This window comes from Leucopleurus acutus, assembly GCF_964270905.1.
Source record: "Leucopleurus acutus genome assembly, chromosome: 8".
In the NCBI taxonomy this organism is placed as follows: Eukaryota; Metazoa; Chordata; class Mammalia; order Artiodactyla; family Delphinidae; genus Leucopleurus; species Leucopleurus acutus.
Window position 1 is genome coordinate 44,096,488 of NC_139151.1, and position 27,797 is coordinate 44,124,284.

Genomic DNA, 27,797 nt, shown 5'->3' on the forward strand with positions numbered 1-27,797 from the left:
CCTACCTGCTCTTGTAGAACCATCAATGTCACATGGGATATTGTTAGAAACACAGACTTTACCCCAGACTTACTGACCTAGAAAATCTGGGGGTGGAGGCCAGCACTCTGTGTTTTATAGCAAGCCCTCCAAACGATTCTGATGCACACTAGCATTTGAGGACCATTAGAGAAAGATAGAAAGATTTCAAAGACTTTCTCAAGCTTTTTAACTCCCTCCCACTCCTTGTTGTTTTTATTGATATGATTACTTCCTGGGAAAGGAATAGTCTAAAACCGCAACCGTCCTTTCCAGGGAAACAGTTAATCACATTCACCTTTTTCCCAGAAACAACTGTTATATGAAGGATGGCTCTGAACCCTTCCATCCTGCAGAGCAGGAATTTCCAGGAGTTCCTTGATACAATGTGCCCTTTTCATATTTTGTTTTGTCTTTATGTATTATCCCTAACCAAAATAATTTCTAATTGACTGAGATCATTAATATGTGATCATTAAGAAGATGAGCTTTGGAGTCAGTCTTACAAGAAATTTAGTAACGCTTCTTAATAGAAACGTGGCCTTGAGAAAATTACTTAACATTTTGAGTTTTTGTTCCCACCCCAGTAAAAGGGAGATTATACCTTCCTATAAAGGTTGTTGTGTGAATTAGGAGTGAAGGTGTATATAGAACATTTAGGTAGGTCCTGGGTTAAATTAAATGTTCAATGAGGAGTATCTATTATTATGATACCTTATTTTAGGTTTTGGGAGGTAAGGGTCTGAGATAGTTTTTGATTTTTTTTTTTAAATTAGAATCACTTTTAAAGTAAAAGTTAATCAGATGAAGATAACAAAGGCAAATAATTTTCCAGAAATGAACATTTGCATCAGCATTAAATGTATGTAAATTATAACGCTTTATTCTTAATAATAAAATCTAACATTTATCACACACTTACTATGTCCGGGCACCATGATAAAAGTTTTATCAAGTATATTTGCATTCAGCTACATAAAACAGAAACATAGCTAAAAGTGATGAGGGCTTGTTTTTCTCATGTGACAAGAAGTACCAAGGTAAGTGGTGGCTTATATTAATTCAGGGTCAGCATATTACATCTGAGGTGTCTGCAACTCCCCTTTCCTTCTCTCGATTGCAAGATGCCTCTTTCAGCTTCAGCCATCGTATTCTCTTTCCAGACAGAAGAAAGAAGAGCAGAGGGCATAAAAGGTGCAGGCAAGCTGAGTCAGCGTCCTCCTTTTCAAGGAGCTGCTCAGAACCCCAACCCCAAGCGTCTTACATCATTTTACCCTAAAGTGGGTCTTATGTCTTTGTAAGAAAGGGTGGGAAATATAGTCATTTTTTTTTCTTAAGTGGATACATTACTGTAACGCCACCACCAATTGGGAATAAGGGAGAGAAAACAGATAAAGGGTAGACAACCAGTGGTCTTTACCTTGCCTGAATTATCTCATTTAATCCTTACAATAACCAGTGAGGTGTGTATTATTTACATAACCTTCTGTTTACAAAGAGTGTAATTGAGGTACAAAGTGATAGGTAACTTGCTCAAGGTTACATAGCTCCTAGCTGCTGAAGCCATGATTTAAACTCGATTTAGAGCCTACATTCTAATTTACTATATTACTATGTAGTAAACACATAGTTTTATTCATCTTCCTTAAATTTTCTTTAATAGCTCTTTTAAGTTGCAATTTTCCCTCCTACTTGGATTTTAAAAGGCTATTTTTTGCTGTTAAAATCTCTGTACTGAAAGTAATTGCTGTGAAAGTTTTGAGAACAGAAAATTTTACCCTGCTGTGAGCATTCTCCCCTCTAGTGAATGAGGTTGCGAGTGTATTGTCTCTAAATTAAAGGCAAATGAACGTGTTGAGCATATTTTATTCTTTTAGTACTTCTTTCAACCAAAATTTTGTAGTGCCTATTGTACGCCAGCAACTAGAAATAACAACTGAGCTAAACTATTTTAACAGTGTCCTGGTTTTCCTGGGTTTTTTGAGTTAGTAGTAAAACCCAAGGAGGAAATCTGGTGATTCCTAGACAATAGGGCTAGCTGTATTTATAAAAATATGTTTTATTTTTATGGCATTTTATTGTTTTCAAAGCACTTTCATGTGTAGTATTTTGTTTGTTACACCCATTGATTCTATGAGTTTATCTTATATTTACCTCTTTTTGACTAAACGCCTCTAGTCAATCAAAGAGTAAGCATAGAAGCTAGAATGATAGAAACTTATAGCAGTAGAGTGATTATTTCTTCCTGTCTGAAAAATATTGCAGCTGGTAAGTTGTATCACAGCTGAAATCCAGCATTTTGGGGTTCTGTTATTCCAGAATCACCTAGGGAGGAGAAAAATGATGGCAGAGGAAGGTGAGACAAAATATTAAAATCCATATACTCACAAAATATGGTAATATTACACTTAATTCCCAAAGGCTGTCTAACTTTATAGGTTGAGATTTTGTTGATGGTATTTCTGAACTCTTACTTTCTTGGATTATATTTTTAAATATAGTTCTGTGTCATTGTTCTGGTTTTGATTTCAGAGTCTACAGTTATATATATGTATATGACATTACTTGCCTGTCTTCCTTTTCAACCACTTTCTTTTTTTCTGTTGGTATTTAGTGATCATTTTTCTACAATAGTTATTCTCTGTCTCCTGGTAATGCTGATATGAATTATGTATGATTTTATTGGCATTCCTTATTGATCGTACAATTTTGGAGACGATTCACGTTCAGGTAGCAGACATTACCCTCCAGATCTTGAAATAACTGAATCATCACTTTCTATAAAGTCACGAAGAAGATAATATTCACAGAATACAAAAGAAAAATAGAGGGAAAAGTCTCACGTTATTATCAACATTAATGGAATTCTCTGGAAAGACGCATTAGAGCTGTGCTTCTCAGACTTTAATGTGTTTACAAACCACCCAGAGGCCTCAATAAAACACAGATTCTGATTCAGTAAGTCTGAGGTTGGATCTAAAATTCTGTCTTCTAACAAGTTCTCATATAAAATTAATGCTATTGGTCCAAGAACCACACTTTGGATGGAAATATACCACATATTAGTCAAAGCCTAATGAAAGGCTTTTCCTTCCTTTCAAGGTCAAATTTTATCACATCTGTAACCAGGGAAGAGAGGAGTGCTCAGCATGCTGTACAGAAAAGAAGAGAGTAGAATAAAGAAGTATCTTGCCTCATGGTCACCTATCTTGATAACAAAAGAAAATCTGAAAGCACACCCCACCGAGCTGAATTACCAATGATTAGTAACATAATATCTGTAACAATGTTTTTTCCTTAAAGTCTGTTTTATCTGAACGAACTGTTGACTACAATATTTTACTTTCGAATAAATTTTCCTCCTATATCTTTATTCTTTAACTTTCAACTTTTTTGTACCCTATCTTTTAGCTGATTCTCTTGAAAAAACCCATGACTCAATTTTATTGTCTTATTTTAGTCTGACAGTCTTTCCCGTTGAGCTGAAGATGTTCGTTCATTTATGTTGAATTACATTCTACAGAATTATTTTGTACTCATTATTTGTCCCACGTTTTCTGTTTCTTCCCCTACCCTCTCTTTTTTTTTTTTTTTGCCTGTGAAGACAAGATGCATAATAATGATATTTTACTTCTATTTCTTAATTGAATTGAGCTCTCTACACTAATGGAAAAGAAATGACAAAACAAAATATAGCATAAATAAATTTGAGGTTTAAGAGTTTATTCACACTAAAATTAGCCAGCAACTAAGCCAGCGAGCTATATACCTTGCTTTCAGCAGGAGATAAGTTGCCATGTGGAAAAAAGAAGAAAGCTAGGAAAGGGATGGAATGATTTGTTTGAGAAAAAGAAATTGTAAAATATTTGCACCTAAATGCAGATAAGTGGACAGAAAATAAAAAGATTCGGTTATCATCTTAATAAATAACATTCCAAATTAAATACAATTTAAAAAATAGCACTCTTTGTTGGAAAGGCTGATGTAGTATAAAGGTCTAAGCTAAAGATCTAAACTCAATCTTAAAGTGTTTATTTTAACCGAATATATTCCCTCTAAAAGCTTTCAGAGGTAATTTTATTTTAGTGTGGCTTGCAGATGGGTTTAAATATATGTTGGAATGGGGTGTGAAATTTGGCTAGGTGTTTTACCTGAAGATTCACTAGGGGTTGGTCAGCTTATAATTCATGTTTCCAGTTAACTACCTAGTGTGTGCACAGTTTGAAGAGCTTGGTAGCTTTTCTTTTATATTATTTGAACTAGTTTTTGCATATTAATAAGCATTTCAAGTCACATATTAGCAGATCAAGCCTAAGTTAGCCAGCACAATAAAAAAAAAAAAACAAAATCAAAGGGCAAAAACAAATTCTCCTTAACTTTCTATAGGAACTAATTCCAATAGTGAGGATCCACTTATATGTTTATGTATGTGTATGTGTGTATTTAAGAGTGAAAAATAAACATAATATAGCATACTAGATGCTCAATAATAATCTTACTAGTATAGAAAGCCTAAAAATCTAAGCACACAAACATTAGTAATTTTAATACATGTTTGATATGGTAGGAGATAAAAATAATTGCTTGGGGTCGTAACCCATAAGGAATGTCCTACCTAGATGAATAAGTGAAGTGAGTGCTAAAGCCTCTATTTGCTCCTAACATCATATGTATTTATCCCCAAAAGTTAGAGCTGGTTTTAACAGGCCATATGGGTGGTGGACAAGAGATAAGTCCTGGGCTCTGAAGAGGGTTGGAGAGCAGATCAGAGACCCCTGCAAATGGCCCAGTGGATAAACTAGAGATTAAATAGTCGGCTCGGCAGAAGTCAGTCGGCTCCTGACTTATTTTGTCCTTGGTTCTGAAGGGAATTAGAAAAGAAATCTCCCCTGGGGCTTCCCTGGTGGCGCAGTGGTTGAGAGTCCGCCTGCCGATGCAGGGGACGCAGGTTCGTGCCCCGGTCCGGGAGGATCCCACGTGCCGCGGAGCGACTGGGCCCGTGGGCCATGGCCGCTGGGCCTGTGCGTCCTGGGCCTGTACGTCCGGAGCCTGTGCTCCGCAGCGGGAGAGGCCGCAACAGTGAGAGGCCGGCGTACCGCAAAAAAAAAAAAAAAGAAAAAAGAAATCTCCCCTGATATTTAGTAACCACAAGCTCCCTCTCACTTGAGTTGAAACACTGAATTCACAATATGTATATAGCCCACTAAACACAGAGACAAAAATTTAGTTTAAAGTGATTCCAGATTCATGGCATCCTTTGGTGGCCTGGAAGAGGAAAATGAAAATACTCTTTTGGAGGGACACATTTTAATCCTCGAAGTATTCCTATACATGAGGCACCAAAGAGCTCGTATTTTTTAAAAAATGAAACATATCACATGTTAGTAAAAATGTATATTTCAAAAGTATAAAGCAAATGTTTAATATGTCAAAAGAAATAAAGGAGAGTATTAAAATAATGATTAAGAGACAAAGGACAATCACATTTCTCAAAACACTTTTGAAAAAGAGCCAATAGACCTTCTAGAAGTGAGAGATACAATATCATAAACTTGAGCAGTTTATCGCAGCCATGGAGAGAATAATGAATTGTCAAGTAGAACTGAAATAATTATCCAGAATGCAACACACAGAGACAAAGGCATGGAAAATATGAAAGAAAGGTTGAGGTATGGTGGATGGAGTGAGAGGTTCATGCATTCCTTTACATTAGAGGTTCAAAAAGAGAAAAAGAGAGAGTGAAGGAGATGTAATATTTGAAGAAATAATAGCTCAAATTCAGGGATATCAATGAATCTCAAGCAACATAATAAAAATAAATTCACCCTAGGAAAAATCGTAATTTACTTACAGAAAGGTAAAAGCAGAGACCAACACTTAACATAAAAGTAGTCAAAAAAAAAAAAAAAGGAGAGGGGAAGAAACAAAAAGTTGGACAAACAGTACAGGTGATATTGTGGTACGTAATTCAACATCACTGAACTAAATTCTACAGTTCAAAGGAAAAGGCTGTCAGACTGGAATAAGAAAATGAAACAGGGCAATAAGCTGTTTTCAAGAGATTTGCTCAGAACATAAAGGTAAAGACAGGCTGAAAAGTTAAAGAAGGTGAAGAATACAGCAGAGAAATTCTAACCAAAGAAATATTGTTTCAGATAAAATAGACTTTAAGGTAAAAATATTTTTAGACATAGAGTTAATATTCAGTGAAAAAAAGGTTCAATTCATTATTTCTCTGGTTGAAAGGATTAGAATGAACTCCTTTTTTAAGAAGACAGTTTTGATTTTTTTGGTTTCATAAATAGAAATGGAGTTCATTCTGGTGGTCAATATAAACCACTTCTTAGATGTGTGACCTTGAGGAAATATTTAAACTTCTAGAACCTCAGCTTCCTAACTGAAGAAGTAGAATAATACCACTTAACTCTTGTTTAATAATTACAAATAATTCATCTAAAGCATGTAGCACTGTGCCAGTCACATAGCTCTATTGACGTCAGAATAGTCAAGGAAAAAGCTGTTGGGTTTACATTGTAGTATCTTTACATAAACAGAAAGATTAGGCCTATAAATTTATTTTGGTTAGAAAAATAATCTTTGGGCTGTCTAATTTAGTTCAAAGATAGCTATTCTCTTATAAAAATCTCACTACCCCAGAGGCTTGTTATATTCCGAAATTTCATTAAAAATAACATTTCCTTTGACATCAACCCAGATAGAATATGTGGAGGAATGTCCATTTTTGCCAAACACAGGATTGATCTGAGATCAAATCAGAACTTTATAGACATGTGTTTTGTAAACTTTAAAACTCTATAAAGTTGTTCAGTTTTATTATCCACTTAATGCCAACTAAGAAAAAGTATTTCTTTTTTTTACCTTTATATACTGTTTTTTTTTAATTAAATTGCTAGGTTTTTTAAATTTTTAATTTTTATTTATTTTATTTTTGGCTGTGTTGGGTCTTCGTTGCTGCGCACAGGCTTTTCTCTGGTCGCGGCGATCAGGGGCTACTCTTGGTTGCGGTGCGTGGGCTTCTCATTGAGGTGGCTTCTCTTGTTGCAGAGCACGGGCTCTAGGCACATGGGCTCAGTAGTTGTGGCTCGCGGGCTCTAGAGCGCAGGCTCAGTAGTTGTGGTGCACAGGCTTAGTTGCTCTGGATCTTCCCGGACCAGGGCTCGAACCCATGTCTCCTGCATTGGCTGGCAGATTCTTAACCACTGCGCCTCCAGGGAAGCCCTGGACAGTTACTATTTTTTAAGAAAGTCTTTTTTGTAATAGTATAAAAGCTTTAAAATGGCAGTGTTTTATATATATGGGTCTTTTTTTTTTAACATAAAGATATCTGGAACTAGGCAGTCCATAGAGGGTATGGCAATTTTATAGTCATCATAAGTGTTTAGACCATCAAGTCAACATTTCAGGCACCAGGAAGGAGGAAAGAAGGGGACAGGGATAGAGATGCAACTTTCAACTGAGACAGCTTCCTTCAAGGAACCTTCCAGTTTTCCTAACTACACTTCCACTTATATCACATTAGGCATAACATAGTCACACAACCGAAATAGATGCAAGACAGTCTGGGAAATGTCGTATTTTGGCTGGGCACTTTGCTTCCCTGAATAACGTTAATGTTTTTTTACTAAGCAAGAATGAGACCTAAATGTCCATCGACAGATGAATGGATAAAGAAGATGTGGTATACATATACAATGGAATATTACTTAGCCATGAATAATGGCTCAGAATGAAATAATGCCATTTATAACAACATGGGTGGACCTAGAGATTATCATACTAAGTGAAGTAAGCCAGACAAAGACAACTATCATATGATACTGCTTATATGTGGAATCTAAAAAAAATGATACAAATGAACTTATTTACAAAACAGAAATAGACCCACAGACATAGAAAACAAACTTATGGTTACCAAAGGGGAAGGGAGGGAAGGGATAAATTGGGAGCTTAGGATTAACATATACACACTACTATATATAAAGCAGATAACCAACAAGGACTTACTGTATAACTCAGGGAACTATACTCAATATTTTGTAATAACCTATAAGTGAAAATAATCTGAAAAAGAATACATATATGTATATGTATAACTGAATCACTGGAAACTAACACAACATTGTAAATCAACTATACTTCAATCAAAAAAAAAGCAAGAAAGAATGGGAGGATGAATATTGAGTAAACGATTTTCAAGTTTCATTGTAGTTAAGAAGGATTTCACACACATACACACACATACATTTGAATATACAATCACAAGTAGAGTAATCAGAGATTCCTTTGAGAGTGTGCTCTGGCTATTTCTGTACTAATCAACCTAACCAGGGCAAGAAGAGGAACAGGGTTAATTTCTTTTCTGTTCACATGGTAAGCGTTTCAGGAAATATTTCTGCTGCTGTCTTTACCATGGAGAATAATATTATTGAATTTAGACACAATAAAACAAGATATTTTAATTTAGTCCAATATAGTAATAAAATAGATCAAAGCCTTAACTAGTCCTTAGCTAACTATCATGGTCCTATATACATTTCCCTACACTTTAAATTAATGTTTCCCTCAAAATACCCATGCTTTGAAACAGCTGTGCTTGTGTTAATATAGACAGTTCATAAACAACATTTCTTGTTCCTTTAAGCTTATCACTATGAAAAACAATGAAATGAGGCCCGAGCCATCACAAAGCCTAGACACTAGATTTATCATGTTTGCCACGTATTATAGAAATTTAATTTAACTCATTTTCATTTTTTCCTCCTTTGTCTGCCTTGTCCACAGGCTCTACATTGATGGTCCCTTTGGAAGTCCATTTGAAGACTCACTGAACTATGAGGTTAGCCTCTGCGTGGCTGGAGGCATTGGAGTAACTCCTTTTGCATCAATACTCAACACTCTGCTGTATGTCATTTTGATCCATTATGTTAGTCCAAGTAGAGAACTGTCAATATTTCAGACAGCTCTCTTTCAGTAAGAAGTAATTCCTTCCAGAATTCTTTTACTTATTGTTCAAGGAACTCCATTTACTGACTGATAAGGGGAATAACTGAGTGATTCTCAATATGTGGTCTATGGCTTTCAGCGTGTTCTCTTGTAGAATAACGTCAGTATCACAATTATGCATTCCTCTGTCCTTTCCCTCTGTTAAAGTCATTCCACCAGCCTCTGTTTCTTTACTTTCTCATCAGGGGCAAGTGGCATTACTAATGCATTTAGTCAGCACATATTTTTGAGCACCTATGTGCCGATTCATCTTACAGTTTCTGGTAATACAACAATGACTAAAGAGAGTCTCTGCCCTTAAAACGTTTACATTCAAATGGGGCAGGAAGAAAATAAACCAGTGAAAAATTCATAAATAACATTATTTCAGAAAATATTAGAACTATGATGAAGAGAATAGAGATTAATGGGATATAGAAATAAAGGGCCCGGGTTATTTTAGAAGTATGGTCAGGGAAAGCCTTTCCGAGGAGATGACAAATGAGCACATCATTCCTTGGTCTGTTACTCAGCAAATTTATAACAGACTGAAGAATAAAAATTTCAAAGGTAAGATTGCTTAACCAGGATATACTTATTCAGTTATTTTAGTTCTAGCATTATAAGCAAAAATTAATGGACAGTAATTGTCATGAAACCCACAAACAAAATCTATTCTGTTCACTTTTCAAGAAAACACAATTTGCATTAAAAGTTTGTTTTATGAAGTACTAAAAAAGAAGTAATAAGCTGAAGTGATACTTGATATAAATCTGGGACTTTTTGAAGGTTCTTCGAAAAATAACTATATTCCAAACCAGAAATTGTTTCTGAAAACGTTTTGCAAGTTATTTGGACACCTAAAGTTTAAAAAAAGGAAGAATACTTTCTTAACCTCAAGCCTACTTCATAATTATAAGGAGGAATCCAGACTTGGAATTGTGAGTTGCTAGAATGAATTACATAGTAGGTGGTTGTGAAATCTCTTTCTTTAACGATTATTAAGAAGGGGGTAAAAAACTAACTTTCTGGAATGGTTTTGGCTCATTTTGCCTGGAAGCCAGGGCAAGATGACCATTGGAGCCCTGTTGAGTGATAGAATTCACTGAAAATAGAGAACTTTCTTTTCCTGAGATGCAGAGCTGATATTATTCTAATTCAGGAGTTTAGTTTATTGCCTTCAAATGGAAATGGATGATATGCATATAATATCCACAAGCATGAACACTTAAATTCATGGAGTATATCATATCTTTGAGTCAGTATATTGCATTTTAAATAAATTTGGGAGTTAAAGTAAGTGGTATGTCAGATGCTAGAATGTAAATGACTGTTTTTTCTATAGGTTGCTTACTAATGAGAAGCAAAATTTCAAGTATATAAGGATTCTTAATTTTTTTGCCATCATAATCACTATCATGTTATTTTAATTTTAAAGGGATGACTGGAAGCCATACAGGCTTAGAAGACTGTATTTTATTTGGGTGTGCAGAGACATCCAATCCTTCCGTTGGTTTGCAGACTTACTATGTGTGTTGTACAACAAGGTAAAATTAGGTTTGTTTTTACTTTTGCAGCTTTCTAAATTTAAAATAAATTATTTTATTTCAAATTGTAAAAGTAATAAGTGCTCGCTATAGAATAAACCAGAAAATATACAGATAAGTAGTGAGGAGGAAAAAAAATCCCTTAAACTTAAAAAAAAAAAAAAAAGAGGTGATATCTGTTAATAATTTGGTACACATCTTTTCAGATATTGGTATCTGTGAATTTGTGTGTGTATTTAGAACATGTTTTAACATGGAATGTTTTAACATAGAAATGTATGCATATGGCTGGTGATGTATGCATATAGGATATATATGCATGCAAATGTGAATGCATATGAGATTGTGACAGAGGACAGATAGAGGAAAACATCAACAGGCAATTACTATCACACCTTTCATCCTTTGTTCTAGTAGCTCTTTTTTTTTTTATAAATTTATTTATTTTATTTATTTTTGGCTGCATTGGGTCTTCGTTGCTGCACGCGGTCTTTCTCTAGTTGCAGGGAGCGGGGGCTACTCTTCGTTGCGGTGCACGGGCTTTTGACTGCGGTGGCTTCTCTTGTTGCAGAGCACGGGCTCTAGGCGCACAGGCCCAGCAGTTGTGGCTCACGGGCTCTAGAGCACAGGCTCGGTAGTTGTGGCGCACGGGCTTAGTTGCTCCGCGGCATGTGGGATCTTCCCGGATCAGGGTTTGAACCCGTGTCCCCTGCATTGGCAGGCGGATTCCCAACCACTGCGCCACCAGGGAAGCCCCTCTAGTAGCTCTTATCTCTTATCTCCACCTTTGATATTCCAAGTTGGAGCATCAGCAGACTTTTGGCACAGTATACAGAATTTCAGAAATCCCAAATTCTAAGTTTTATTCCTTACAGAGATGAAAAGCAGGCATTTTCGTCTATCCTACATGTAATCTGTTACTTATCTATTAATGTATCTATCTTTATTTTTTAAGTTATTCAAGTAATACACATATGCATCTCTGCTACAGATTTTTCTAATAATCCACATGAAGCAAAATCCCCACCCAGTCTTTGTAACCAGATGTAACTCACGAGCATTCTATACATTCTACCATACTATTTGTATTGTTCTGCACATTGCTTTCTATAAACTTATTACTATCTAACCAGGCACAAAAGGACAACTGTTGTGTGCTTCCTCTTATATAAGGCACCTAGAGTAGTCTAATTCCTAGTGACAAAAAGTAGAGTGGTGGTTGCCAGGTTTCCAGGAAGGAGAAATGAGGAGTTACTGTTTAATGGACACAGCGTTTCAGATTGGGAAGATGAAGAAGTTCTGAAAATGGATTGGTGGTGATGGTTGCACAACAATGTGAATGTATTTAATGCTAATCAACTGTATACTTAAAAAAACAGTTAAAATGATCAGTCTTATGCTGTGTATATTTTACCACAATAAAAAAAAAAAGTGCAGATTTCTGGGATTCACCAAGGGCCCGCTAAATCAGGAGAAAAAAAAAAAGGGAGAGATGAGAAGCCATTGAATGGATTTGAGCATACTTATATGATTGTAGATCATCTTGAGAGTGTGTGTGAATATACCAAGCCTCGGGGTACTGCAGTTTCTAGAGGGGCAGAAGATGAGTGATAAGTCAGTAAAGGAGATTGGTCAGAGTGGCCAGTGAGATAGTAGGAAACCAAGAGGTAGTTCTGTCCTTGAGGAAAGGGAGAAAAATCTTTCAAGAAGAGCATCATCGTGGGTATTTTTTCTAGATTAATGCCTGAAGCTGGACTTCCTGAGTTGGAGGCTCTGAGGACTTTGGGAATGAATTTAAATTTTTAATATATGCTAAAAAAATGTCCCCCAAGGAGGCTAAAATAATTTACATTTCCACCAAAGAATATAAGAGAAATTTATTCCAAACATTATATTACCAGTCTTTCAAATTTCTATCCATCTCTTAAACAGTGGCATCTCTAGTTTTCCCTGAATGCTAGTGAGACTGAACTTCTCCCCCTATGCTTATCAACCACTTGTATTACTTCTCGGATTTCCTAATTCTACCTTTGCCTGTTTTTCTAGTTTAAAAAAATTGTTTTGAACTGATAGAGAGCCTATACTTTTTTAATAAAAGGCTATAATTGGATCCAAGATGTGGAAAGGCACATTTGAATGATAGATGCTTTATAAGGCAAGTAGCAGGGCAGGAAAGGAGTAAAGGAAAGAACAAAATACAAATGACTGGACATTCGAAGTAGTTCAATCTTAAGATTTCTTCTCAAACTTTTTGGTGGATATGCCTTACCCTTAGGATTCCATAGAGTAAATAATATAAAAGCTTAAAACTAGTGTAAATAATGTGGTGATGATTATCTCTACACACACCTCTGTATACCTGTTTCGATTTTTCACATCAAGGGGATGAACAGTGGTCCTGCAATTGTGCCTCTGAGGAAGATGTTAAAAAGAAGTCTCTTTTTATTTTCTGTGTTTGCAACTGAGTTACCAAGTTCAGTGTGTTTGTGTGTGTGTGTGTGTGTGTGTGTGTGTGTGTGTTTCTTTAGTAGATACTATTGCTTGTTTTCAATGACAGATAAGTTAAAATGGAGACATTGAAATCATTAAATACATTATTTAAGTCTGCATACTTCTCTCTGGAGGCTGTGGGCATCAAACACGTTATTTTTTTTCTTTTTGTTTAAATTAATTTTTATTGGAGTATGGTTGATTTACAATGTTGTGTTAGTTTCTACTGCACAGCAAAATGAATCGACTATACATATACATATATCCTCTCTTTTTTGGATTTCCTTCCCATTTAGGTCACCACAGTGCATTAAGTAGAGTTCCCTGTGCTATACAGTATGTTCTAATTAGTTAAGAGAAAAACAAATACTGTATAATAACGCATATATGTGGACTCTAGAAAAATGGTATAGATGATCTTACTTCCAAACAGCAGTTATTGATGCAGGAGTTATTGGGGTGATCTCAGAGGAGCATCCTGGTAGACATTTAAGACAAAAATCAATGCAAGCCATGTGTTTTGTGAGGTGCTATCCATTACTGGCACCTGGAAATTCCTGTTTCCTCACAATTAAAATTCATAAACCCTGATTCAATTCCTGAAGGGCATTAAAATGACTTTAGTGTTTGGGTATAACTTGAGGCAGCTGTGGTATGGAATTTAATGATTATATTTTAAGACTATTATGATAAGAGAATCATCACTTATCACTTTAAAAGTAAAATGTGTTTTTATTGGGATTTTATAACTTAGAGTTTCCACCTGTCAGAAAATGTATAGTTTTAGATCCAGAAGAAACCTGTAGGATAATGTCATTCAACTCTATCATTGTCCTGATGAAGAAACTGAGGCCTTTATAAGTTGAGTAACTCCCTGGAAATCTCAAGGTTAGACAGTGATGGCAGTAGAAACAAGTCTCTAGCCACCTGCCAGGTGCCCTTACTATTATAAAGGGTGCCAGAGGAGTGATGTAACCTCACTTAATTACTCTCTATTTGCAAAATGACTTATTTTGCATTCCTGAACCTTCTATTTGGAGCCCCAATATATATTCATTAAAAAATTATTACTTTCACACTCTGTAAAAACAGTACTTGAAATCAATTGATCCTTTTTCTGCAATAAGGTCCAGCAAAGCCATACCATCTCCAGCAAACCTACTATGCCCACTGATGCTCAAGAGATAGTTTGGCTGTTGAAGAAGTACTGGTCTCTTCTAAGCCTTTCCCTCAGGTTCTACACATCAGATACTCATCTCTGTTCTCCAGAGCACACCATGGTTATTGTGTTCCTTGCTTCTCTTCTACTTTTTGTTTTTTTTACTTTTTGACTCCTTTTCCTTATCTTTCAGCATCTCCTTATTTCAGGGTGGTGAAAGGAGGCCTTAAGAAGAATAATATTTTTTTAAATGTAGGTTTCAGAAGTCAGGATTCAGTCAGAACTAGGCCAGAGTCATTAGCAGATTCATTTTTGCCTTCTGGTAAAAGGAAGCCTATGGGGACAAAACCCTCTTACCCCCTTTGTTGAATTCATTTTTCTTCAGATATTTTTCTTTGTCAGTTTATTTTTCAAGATTTCAAAATGTTTGAGAGCTTTTCCAGACTATTTTATTTTGGCAGGTATATTTGCTGCCTCATACATTTTTATACAAGGGAAACCAGTGCTGAATAGGAAGAAGGTAGGAACTGGAACCAGGTTTTGTTTGTTTTGTTTTTTGTGATTCCTAGCATGCCTATTAAATATCACTTTTTACTTTTAAAAAATCATATTCTTTCTGAGTGAACTTTTTAGTAAAATTTAGAGGCTCTTAGGGAATAAAATAAGAAATAATTGGGGAGGATTTAGGGGAATATTAGTGTAACATTTAGCGTGTTTGATTTTGTATCTATGAAGATAACAGAGAACTAATCCTGTCCACTACCTCCATCATAACTAATTAAACCAGTAGGTGACAGGTTATTAATGTTAGAATCTGCCATGTCTGTGGTACATATATATGTATGTATATATGTACATTTGCTCGTAGATGTTGGCTGTAATAAGACATGATACATCTTAACAAATCGTAGAATCACATACGTTAGGATAGGAGAGAGTCTGTGTATACAGAACAAATTTTAATGTCTATTTACTTTTATGTCCTGTCAGTTTTGGCAAGAGAACAGACCTGACTATGTCAACATCCAGCTGTACCTCAGTCAGACAGATGGGTTACAGGTATGTGTTTGGATGTTATTGTAAATTAAACAAGCCTCTTGAGAATAGAAGATTTACTGTAGGGGCCGTGTGGAAGAAAATTTCTGCAGGTGGTTTGAAGAGATGTTTCCCAGAGGAAAGCCTGTTTTGGAATGTGTCTGGCAAACTCATGGCTTGTCCTTGAAGTCAACCGTATTCTCCCTTTCACAGGGAGCTGGAACAGACCTTTGAGTTCATCTCTCTTCTCTCCACAGTTGCCTCATCTAGAGATGAGGACATAAGCGAATAGTCTTGTGATTATGTTCATCGAGGGGAGGTTTTTTTTTTTTTTTTTTTTCAGTACGTGGGCTCTCACTGTTGTGGCCTCTCCCGTTGCGGAGCACAGGCTCCGGACGCGCAGGCTCAGCGGCCATGGCTCACGGGCCCAGCTGCTCCGCGGCATGTGGGATCTTCCCGGACTGGGACACGAACCCACGTCCCCTGCATCGGCAGGCGGACTCTCAACCACTGCACCACCAGGGAAGCCCCGAGGGGAGGTTTTATGTGGTGAGAGAAGATAAGATCATACACAATTAAGCTTGTTTCTCTTCAAGGGAAACTAAATAAAGTAACAGTCATCACGCATTATTTACTTCACTATTAGACGCTGTGCTGAGCATTTCATATAGGTTATTATCTCATGTAATTCCAACATATTCAAGAGGTAAATGATTTTGCAATCCCCATACCACAGATGAAGAAACTGTTTACAAACAACATTGAAGAGCTGTATAGCCATATAGACCTGAGCATGAATGCTTTCACAAGTTTTATTGTGGTATTTTCCATCATACATTTTCTATAATAGTTTGAATACAAAATATGAATGTTTGTCAGTTACTTTGAAACTAATCTAAGCCTATTTTTTTAGTCAGATTTCTACCCTACTTGGTATGTAAAAACATTTTATTTTATACTCTCATGAAGCAAATCAGTATCATTATTCCTCATGGTTTCACTGTAATTAAGGTACAGAGCATATATTACATCTGGTTCTCAGTTTGTCTTCCTGGGACTCAGACACTTTCTCGTCTCTTCTCACTTCACTCTCTTTATGACCAATTCAGCTCTAATAGTCTGTTAATTGCAAGCACCAGTACATTAGAAGTTGTTTCTTGACAGATCCAAAATTTGGAGCTCTTCTGTTTTAGGCTATCATGTCCAGGATCATTTCCCCAAATTTATGGTGAAAATTTATAGTATTTTACTCATATAATGAGCCAAATATGATAACTCTGCAGTACAAAAATGCTTCAATAAAGCTTATGTGCTGCGCCTTTTTTGAGAGTAGGCAATTAGAATGCATTCTCTAACGCTGCAGTTACTTAAAAATGATGCAACTAACTGAAGTCTAGGAAAATCAGCCATTTGTAATAATGGCATTCAAGAAGGTAATGGATTTTAAAGGGAAAGAGGGAGGAAATGATGCTTCTAAATGACTTTACCTAATAGGTTGCCATATGATACTTGTATTCTTTATATCACAGCAATTTGTTAGGAAGTCACAGCACCAGCAAAGATGATGTTAGAGAACTGGGTTATTTGTCCCACTCTGTGTCATATAAAATATAGTGCTTTCTTTTTGGCAGAAGATAATTGGAGAGAAATATCAAGCACTGAATTCAAGACTTTTTATTGGACGTCCTCGGTGGAAACTTCTGTTTAATGAAATAGCAAAATATAACAGAGGGTAAGTACTATTCCTCAAAACATTTATGTGGCTAATGATCAAATTAAAATATTCCCAAGTCATCACATTAAGTTTTTAAAGGTTACTTAGTAATGGGTTTACAAATTACAGAGTCACTTAAACACTCAATTATCACTACCAAAGGAGGAGGCAAGGCAGGAACCGCCTCAAGCATCTGTAATGCCAAATACTTAAAATTTGGCTTAAAAATAGTCTATTTATGAACTAGACTCTCCTACCTACTTTTAAATTTACATAGATCCATATTATAAAGGGTGTTCATTCCAATAGCATAAATCAGGTAATCATTGGGAAAGTGTTTTTAAATCACGTTAGCAAGTGAGGAAGGGCTATATGTCTATGATCTGAAGTGATACAGCTGAAGGAAAGCATTCATTTTGGGCACAGACTAGGGAGCCTGTTTGTCTTCTGTAAAATTTTATCATAGTGCAGGGCAATGGTCTATAAGAATTTTAAAAGCATTTTGAAAACCATATACCCATTCACACATTTTAAAGTTGGCATCAAAAAAGTTTCATCATAAGTTTAAATAGTTCCAAAGGCTATAATTTCTAACATACTGCAGATATTGACATTTTAAAATTAATGTAACTCTTTTAAACATATCTACTGGAATCTAAATATCATAGTTTCTTGATACCAACCTTGTATATTTGTATGTTTTGTAGCTTTCACCATCAGTTAGAAATTTTACATCACTCTTTTGTCTAGTTGAACTTGTATTTCTATCCTGCAGAATTTTATTAAAATTCAATATAATTTTACACTTGAACTAACCATACTTTTGTTGCTAAACTAAACACACCTGCAATAAGAATGTATATAAATAGAAGATTTAATTTTTAAAATTTTCTGTGACTCTAAGGCACCAGTGATCATCATTTTCTTCTAGATAGAATTATGCTACAATTATTAGCATATATTTGATTAATTCATAATTTTAAGAATACATTTTGATAAATATAAAACGTGTATTTGATTGTAAATGAATGAGACAGCTTATTAGATGGAGAGTTTTTTTAAAGCCCCGATTTATAAATTTATGGATGAATATGATCTACTGAAATAATCATGGATTCATCATGGCGTTTGGCTTCCTCTTCAGAGATTTTGTTTTAGGAATCATGGTGTGAAGCCCCAAAAGCAAAATCTAAAAAGGAATACAGTGACCCATGTAATTCAGATTGCAATCATGTTTGAAAGCACTCCTAGATTTCCTTCCTTGATGAAGTAATTTGGGTTAAAGAGGAAAGCATTATTTGGAAAGCAGAGGTCCTTTGTAATATTCAGGGCGCTAGTTAAAGGTGAACTATAGAATAAAAAAAAAAAGTCAACCCAGTTTTTGTTATATTTCTTTCCCTTCTTTCTCCAAAATCATCCACCTTAGATGTGATCATCTTGTCATACTCACCTGGGTCTTGCTATGCACCACAGACTCCTTCCTCCCTAATGACATTTAACTGACTTCTGACAAGCGTTCTTTTATTAGTTTTCATAGTATAGTGCTGAAAACTTTGATAGCGTGTTTCTTTGTTTTGCTTGTTTGTTTTTGCTCAATTCTGAAACCAAACAGTAGAGGATCTTTTGCAAGAAATTACATTGGGATTTTTGGTTTCTTTGGTTAGTTCTCAAGAGTTCTCATTTGTTATACTGTTCATATTGAGAGGGATTTTGTATGTTTATTTGGTTGTTTGTTCATTTTCTTTAAACAGCAAAGCTTATTTAAGAAGAGCAAGCGTGCACCATCTACAGTTGACATTTTGTACACTTTCATTTTATGTATTTGCTCTGGGCAGGCACCTCAAATGCATTATTTTTTGAAGGATTTTTATGTAGCGTAGCTAGGAAAAGAATGGATCAACGTCTTAAGGTTTGTTAACTGGAAAAAGGCACTATTTAAATAGAAGACTTCATTTTAGATGTAAAATTTTGGTTAACTTCATGTACATACATTGCTGAGAGCATATAAAGAGATAAAAATAGAGAAGAGAGGCATATTAATTTGCACACATGTATGAGAGTGGTCTCTTCCTTGTATGTCTTTTTAAAAATTATTTATTATACCTGAGGTCCAGTTTCCTGTTATTTATAGTAAAAATACATATCATACCTTAACTTAGTTGAATGTATGCATCATGGAAAGGGAGAAAGAAAGAACTTTACATGGCCTTTGGAGTAGGGAAAACTCTTCTGGGATTGATGTCTGAGATATATCTATATTTTACTGCCACATGGTGTTTTAAAAACAAAACAGATTAAGGATACCTAGGTTTGGCCTCTTACATTTGCTCCTGTGTCCCTGGGTCAAGTCACTCGACCCTCTGTATCTGTAATACAAGGAGTGAATAATCCCTAAGGCGTGAATAAGCTTTCATTATATGAGATCACACACTTTAAAAATGAATGGAAAAACGAGTATCGGTATAATAGGAAAATATTCACCAATATGTTGAACATTTCTGGAACTAGTTCCCAACATCTTCCGCCAAACAACATTCTCTGCTAGCATCTAAGTCTATCTCTACCCATCTCTACAGAGTTTTTGTAGATAAATCTCTAGATGATTGTTGGATTGCAGCAACTTAATGAAAATTAGTGCAAATTTATTACAAATGTCAATTAAAAGTTGTAGGATTTCACTGTTAGTGAAAGTGACATTGGGGAACTCCTCAAATTACACAAAGATCTCCTAGAGTTAAACTAGTTAATAATAATGGAATAACAAAATGTAAAAAAAAAAAATGATCATATACGGTGCTTTAAAACTAATGATATTATTATGAAGAATTTAAGGTAAGCCTTTAGGAAATTTGCAAAATTTGAAAATCTAACTCTATATTTGCCCTATGAAAGCCAAAAAAGAAAATAATGGTATCTTATTGTCATAATGCAGTGTTGACAGAGACTGTATACAGACAGCCAAAATGTCTCATTCCCTTTTCATCTTAATGAAAACTGCACTATGGCTTTTTTTATTTCTGGTGGTATAAATTCAGTAGTTCAGTTTTATTCATTTTAAGTAATCCATTGTGTCTAGCTCTGGTTTTGATAGTAACCTAAATTTTATTAAGTGTAAGAATTTATTTTCATACTTTTTTATTATTTTCTTTCTTCTGCTCACTTTGGGTTTAATTAGCTCTTCTTTTACTAGTTACTTAAGGTGGAACCATAGGTCACTGATTTTAGATCTTTGTTCTTTCATAATAAAAGTGTTTAATACTATAAATTTTCCTCTAAACACCACTTTAGCTACATACCACAAATTTTGATATGGTTTATTTTCATTTTTATATAGGTCAAAATAATTTTACAATTACCATGTGAATTCTTTTTTCGTTATGTAGAAGTATGTTGTTTAATTTCCAAATATAGGGGTATTTGTTCTTGATTTCTGGTTCAGATGGGTTTTAAGAAAACATACTCCTTGTTATTTCAATCCTTTAAAATTTATTGAGACCTGTTTTACTGCCCAGAATATGGTCTGTCTTGGTGAATGTTCCATGGGCACTAAAAATGAATTTGTATTCCATTGGTTTGGGGTAGAATACCCTATAAATATCAATCAGTTCCAGTTGGTTGATAGTGGTATTTAAGTCTTCAGTACACTTACTGATTTTCTGTCTACTTGTTCTGTCAATTTCCAAAAGAAGAGTGTTGAAGTCATTAACTATAATTCTAGATTTGTCTGTCTTTACAGTTCTATCAGTTTTTGATACATGTATTTTGAAGTTTTTTAGTTCTAGGGTTTAGTTGTAGTGATTAAACTATTTACATCTTACTATTATACTGCATTCATTACAAAATAAATTACATTTTATCATTACATAGATTAAAAATATTCTTCGTTTTTCCAGCTTTGTTGAAAAATAACTGACGTATCATATTGTATACAGTATAACAATTTGATATGTATATGTTGCAAAATGACTACCATAATAAAGTTAGTTAACATATCTATCACCTCAAATAATTACAAATTTTGTGTTTGTGTGATGAGAACTTTTAAGATCTACTGTCTTCCCAACTTTCAAATATACAATAAGTATTGTTAACTATAGTCACCATGCTGTCCATTACATCCTAGAACTTATTCCTCTTGTAACTATAAGGTTGTAACCCTTTGTCAGTCTTCAGTCATCCCCTACCTTCCCCATCTGCCTCTGGCACCCTCCAATCTGCTCTGTGTTTCTGTGAGTTTGGGATTTTTAGATTCTACAAATGTGTGAGATCATACAGCATTTGTCTTTCTTTGTCTGATTTATTGTGCTAATCATGATGCCCTCAAGGTTCATTCATGTTGTTGCAAGTAACAGGATTTTCTTCTTTTTTATGGCTGAATAATATTTCAGTGTGTGAGTATCACATCACATCGTATTTTCTTTGTCCATTCATCCATCTATGGACACCAAGGTTGTTTCCATGTCTTGACTATTCTGGATAATGCTGCAATAAACATAGGGGTGCAGGTAACACTTCAAGAGAGTGATTTCATTTCCTATGGATATATACACAGTAGAGGGATTGTTGTATCATATATGATAGTTTAATTTTTTGAGATACCTCCATACTATTTCCCATACTGGTTATACCAATTTACATTCCCATCAGTAGTGTACAAGGGTTTCCTTTTCTCCACAACCTCGCCAACATTTAAAATGTAAAAATGAATTGAATAGACATTGTAAAAATGTCTGTTCAGTTGTTCTGTCTATTTTTTAACTGTGTTGTTTGTTTTTGTTTTTCTTTTGATATTGAGTTTTATGAGCTGTTTATATATTTTGAATATTAGCCCCTTATCAGTCATATAATTTGCAATTATTTTCTCCCATTCAATAGGTTGTCTTTTCATTTTGTGGATGGTATCCTTTGCTGTGCAAAAGCTTTTCACTTTAATTAGGTCCTGTTTATTTTTACTTTTGTTTCCTTTGCCTTAGGATATAGATCCTAAAGCATATTGCTATGATTTACGTCAAAGAACGTTCTGCCTATTTTTCCTTTTTTATGGTTTCCGGTCTTATGTTTAGGTCTTTAATCTAATTTGAGATTCTTTTTGTATGTGGTGTGAGAAAAGCCTATAATTTCATTCTTTTTACATGTAACTGTACAGTTTTCCCAGCACCACAAACCAAATTCAACAATACGTTAAAAGGAACATACACCATCATCAAGTGGTATTTATCCAAGGCGTTGCAAGGATGGTTCAGTATCTTTATTTATTTTTTTATAATGTAGTGATACACTACCTTAACAGATTGAAGAATAAAAATTATATGATCATCTCAATAGATTCAGAAAAAGCTTTTGACAAAATTCAGCATCCATTTATGATGAAAACTCTCCAAAAAGTGGGTATAGAGGGAACATACCTCAACATAATAAAGGCCCTATATAATAAGCCCACAGCTAATGTCTTACTCAATGGTGAAAAGCTGAAAGAGTTTCCTCTTATTGGATAATTATTTTTTTTTTTTTTGCTAGAGAGTTATATGAATTTCTTATATATTTTACATATTAACCCCTTATCAGATATGTAGTTTGCAAAAATGTTCTCCCATTCCCTAGCTTGCCTTTTCATTTTGTTGATCATTTCTTTTGCTATGTAAAAGCTTCTTAATTTGATGTAGTCCCACTTATTTATTTTTGCTTTTGTTGCTTGTATTTTTGGTGTCAGTTTCATGAAATTATTGCCAAGACCACTGTCAAAGAGTTTTTTCCTCTGTGTTTTCTTCTAAGATTTGATGGTTTAAGGTCTTATATTCAAGTCTTTAATTCCTTTAGAGTTAATTTTTGGGAGTAGAGTGAGATAGGATGCAGTTCCATTCTTTTGCATGGGAATATCCAGTTTTCCCAACATCATGAATTGGAGAGAGTATCTTTTCCTCATTGAGTTATCTTGGCTCCTATGGATTGAGTTACAGTCCAACAGTTTACTGTTGCTTTCTACTTATCTCATTTGTTCTTTCCTTTTTTCTTTCTTTCTTTGCTTTCTTTTCAATTAGTGTTATTTTATGATTCCATCTTTTTCTCCTAAAGTGACATATTAGCCATACCTCTCTGTTTGACTTTAGTTATTTCTTTAAGGAATTGTTCCCCAAGTTGCAATCCTTGGACTAGCATCACCTGGCAACTTGTTGGAAAACCAAATTCTTGGAGCCATATCCAAGATCTGCTGAATCTTGCAGTGGCTTCTCTTGTTGTGGAGCACGGGCTCTAGGGGATCTAGGAATACGGCCTTGCTATCTGTGGTCTGTGAAGTGCCTTAGGTGATGCTGATGAAGCTGAAATTGGAGAAGCATTGCTCTAGGTTTACGGTGTACACTATTAGCTTATCACAGTGTACTTCAAATAATATTATACTACCTCATGTACTTACATTCACCCTGCATCTCTTTGTTGTTCTTGTTCATCTTTCTTCTACATATACTATAAACTCCATAATGTATTGTTATTACTTTTGTTTTAAATATCAATTATATTTTAAAGAGATTAAAAATTAGACAAAATATACAGTGTATTTACTCACAGATTCACCATTTTGGTGTCCTTCATAGCTTTGGGAAGATTCACATTTCTATCTGATTTCATTCTCCTTTCCTACGAATTCCCTTTATATGCCTTATAGTGCTAGTTTGCTGGTAATGAATTCCCTCACCTTTTGTTAGAAAAGTTTACATTCTATCTTCAATTTTGAAAGTTATTTTTGTTTGGTGTAGAATTTGCTTGATATAGAATAGTTGCTTTTTTTTTTTTTTTTGTCTTTCAGCACTTTGAAGATTTCACTTCATTGCCTTCAGACATAAATAGTTTGTGACAAGAAGTCTATCCTTCATCTATTTATTATTTGTCGTGTGTCTCTGCCCCCACCCTCTGTCAGCTGCTTTTGTGTTATTCTCTTTGTAACTGGTTTCCAGAGTTTTATTATAACTTGCCTTATCTTGTTATGAGTGTGTGTGTGTGTGTGTGTGTGTGTGTGTGTGTGTGTGTGTGCATATTCTCCTTAGAGTTCATTAGATCGTTGGATCTGTTTGTTTTCATCAAATTTGTAAAAATTTTGGTAATTATTTCTTCAAATATATTTTTCTCTTTCCCTCTGTCTTCTTTTATGTTGAGACTATAATTACATATATGAAAGACTGATTGGTATTGTCCCACAGGACCTTGAGTCTCTTTTCACTTTTCTGCCCAATTTTTGTTCTCTGTGTGCTTCCATTTGGATATATTCTACTGCTATATCTTCAAGTTTACTTATCTTTTCTTCTTCAGTGCCTATTCTTCTGTTAACCCATCAGTATATTTATCATTTTAAATATTTCACTTAATCTCTAGCATTTCCACTTAGGCCGTTAAAAAATCTTTTTTCCTTTCTCATCATGTCGATGTTTTTCTTTGAACATATGAAACATGTTTCTCATCACTGTTTCAGTGACCTTATCTAATAATTCCATCATTTCTGTCATTCTCGTCCCGTTTCTATTGACTTATCTTTCTTCTTGTATTAGTTTGCTAGGACTTCCATAATAAAATCCCACAGGCTTGATGGATTAAACAATAGAAGTTTATATTCTCACTATTCTGAAGGCTAGAAGTCTAAGATTAAGATGCTAGCAGAGTGATTTCTTCTGAGACCTCTCCTTGGCTTTCAGATGACTACCCTCTTGCTGCCTCTTCACATGGTCAGTCTTTTATCTGTGCATGTGCGTCTCTAGTGTCTCTTTAATTTCCTCCTCTTAAAAAGACACTAGTCAGATTGCAATAGGGTCCACCCTAACAACATCGCTCTATCTTAATTACATCTTTAAAGGCCCTATATCCAAATACAGCCACATTCTGGGATACTGAGAGTTAGAGTTTCAACCTATGAATTTGGGGAAGGGGACAAAATTTAACCCATAACACTTCTAGTTATAGTTCATAATTTCTTGCTATACACATTCCTGATAATTTTTTATTAAATGCTATACACTTTGAAGTTTAGACATCAAACTCTAAATTTTTATTTATTCTTTTCAATATTGTTGGAATTGTTTTTGGCATACAGTTCTGTTACTTGGGTTCAGTTTGATCTTTCTTCTTTTTTAATTTATTTATTTTGGCTGCATTGTGTCTTCGTTGCTGCATGCGGGCTTTCTCTAGTTGTGGTGAGTGGGGGCTACTCTTTGTTGCGGTGTGCAGGCTTCTTGTTGCAGTGGCTTCTCTTGTTGTGGAGCACGGGCTCTAGGCACACAGGCTTCAGTAGTTGTGGCATGCGGGCTCAGTAGTTGTGGCTTGCGGGCTCTAGAGCGCAGGCTCAGTAGTTGTGGTGCACGGGCTTAGTTGCTCTGCAGCATGTGGGATCTTCCCAGACCAAGGCTCAAACCCGTGTCCCCTGCATTGGCAGGTGGATTCTTAACCACTGCACTACCAGGGAAGTCCGTCAGTTTGATCTTTTCAAGGCTTGCTTTTATTAAGCTTTGTTAGTATGAGTCCAGAGCAGCCTCCAATCTGGGCTAATTTTACCAACATCCTCCCTACCCTTTGCAAACAAGGTAATAACTTTAGTACACTATCCATTGCCAATGTGTTATATTTAGAGCTTTCCATTTGGGCTTGTGGGAATATGAATTGTTGACAGCCTTGCGTAAACTCAGAGTTGTTTGACCTACTGCTCCTTGGTAGTTCTCTACCCAGTTTCACATGGTTTCCTCTCACATATGAGGAGATTAGTACTGAGCCAAAGACTTGAGGATACTCCTCTGCAGATCTCCAGAGCTTCTTTCTTTTGATATCAAGTCCTAGCTGCTTTGGCCTTCATGAACTCCATTCTTTTTCTCTTTAACTCAGTAAGACCACCAGTCTCTGCATGAGTTTCCCTCTTCTGTGCTACAGCTTCTAAATTGCCTTCAGGTCACAAGAAGAGATAGCTGTCGGGCTCACCTTGTTTTTTCTTTTTTCCTCAGGGATGACAGTTCAGTGCTGCCTGTTGTCCAGTATCTGAAAATAATTGTTTCATATGTTATCTGTTTTGTCCTATTTTTTTAATTCCAGAGGGTAAATCTAGCCCCTATTTCTCCATCATGGCTGCAAGTAAAAGTTTATTTTGTAGTTCTTTGTTTCAGTTTTCAAGGTGAAAATTTTAATAAAACTTTTTTCAGTATTTATTATAAATTTTGGTACCCATTTAAATGGATTCACTGTCTTTTTTTCAGCAACAATTATTCTCAGATAATGAATACATACTGGATTTGTCCAAGACATGATAAGAATTGTCAATCATTTTGATATCATAGGAAGAATTCAATGCAAATCAACAAACTTTGCAGGAAATCAATGTGAAATAGTAATCATTTTGTGGGATTTATTTATTCTATTTGTTAGCGATATGTATAATTTATCTACCAAAATCTTAAGTTAGCAAATATAGCAAATAATAAAACCTGCTTGGTATTTGTTACAATGATTGTGGCACATAAATAAACAAGAAAATGTATCCAGATTAGTAGGTTTTTTGTTATAATGTAGATATAAATTAGTCATTTAAAATTATCCTTTCAAATTGGTAATAGCTTTCCTTTCTTTACGCTTATTCACCACTTCCCATGAAAATCCATGGGATCTTTAGGGGGAAAAATGTCTGTAAAACATTTAGCATGAGAAGAACTGATATGGTCCAGGTGGATAGAAATCTATTCATATGTCAAATGTGGAGCAGTTGACAGCTATCAGTTGCAGCTCTTGACTTCGTTTCTGCCCTCATCAATGACATGCAGACTGCTCACTCTGTCTGATAAACAAATATGTGCTCATAGTTATATCCTTTGAATGATCTTGATCTCTGGCATGAAAAGCATATCTTCCCGGTGGTCACTTATATTTGGTAATAATTGGAAAATTATTTGTATGCAAAAAAAATAATTGGAAAATTATTTGTATGCAAAGCAGCAAGAAATTAACTTTGTTAACTTTGTTAACACCTTAAACGTGTTAACACCTTAAACGTGTTAACACCTTAAACGCTACTAAAAGATACTTCTTGTCATGTTCTGCCTAATTTTCCACATGGTTTTCCATTTTCTCCCTTTGTCTTTCCAGGAAAACAGTTGGTGTTTTTTGCTGTGGACCTAATTCAATTTCTAAGACTCTTCATAAACTGAGTAATCAAAACAATTCATATGGGACAAGATTTGAATACAATAAAGAATCTTTCAGCTGAAAACCTTTGAGATGAACAAGGACTCTAAAGAAGGAATGAGTGCAATTTCTAAGACTTTGAAATGCAGCTGGATCAAACAACTGTGTCATGCCAAAGAGTAGCAAGGTTTTCTTATTTATGATTATTTAAAATGGAAATGCAGAGAATGTGGCAAGATGACAGGTCACATTCCATGTTTAATCTGGAAACCAAAGAGGCCCTGAAGAATATTTGATGTGATTATTCACTTTTCACTGCTCAAATTAAAAGAAAACTATTAGATGCACACTGTTGATTTTTATGGCAGATTCAAGAACTCCCTAGTAAGGTGTTGCTCACTGAGAGGCTGATAGCTTTGGTCCTCTTTAAATTGTTTTTGGTTGAACAAATGCAAGATTGAACAAAATTAAAAATTCATTGAAACTGAGATTACATTTTCTACGTGAGTATAAACAGAGAAGCTTTGATTTAGTAAAGCTCCAGGTAAATATACTAGAAGTCTGAAAATACAGCACAGGACGCCATTGATACGGGTACTTTGTGTCAGTATCTAATCTTGCTTACTACTGATGCTAATACCTCTACTTATGTTCAATGAACCTTTTGCAGATGTTGATATAATAC

The 27,797-nt window shown here is 35.0% G+C and overlaps 1 protein-coding gene across 1 annotated transcript in view; it reads left to right on the forward strand.

Moving 5' to 3' along the window:
- Positions 1-27,512, forward strand: part of NOX4 (NADPH oxidase 4) — a gene marked incomplete at its 5' end in the record, with an annotated part of 146,394 nt that extends 118,882 nt beyond the window's left edge. Inside the window, 5 exons of the mRNA XM_082843851.1 lie at positions 8,821-8,940; positions 10,460-10,568; positions 15,208-15,276; positions 16,884-16,984; positions 27,074-27,512. Of these exons, the coding sequence (XP_082699977.1) occupies positions 8,821-8,940; positions 10,460-10,568; positions 15,208-15,276; positions 16,884-16,984; positions 27,074-27,194 (520 nt within the window). The 3' untranslated portion in view covers positions 27,195-27,512. The remainder of the gene's footprint in view (positions 1-8,820; positions 8,941-10,459; positions 10,569-15,207; positions 15,277-16,883; positions 16,985-27,073) is intronic.
- Between the last annotated feature and the right edge of the window lie 285 nt (positions 27,513-27,797).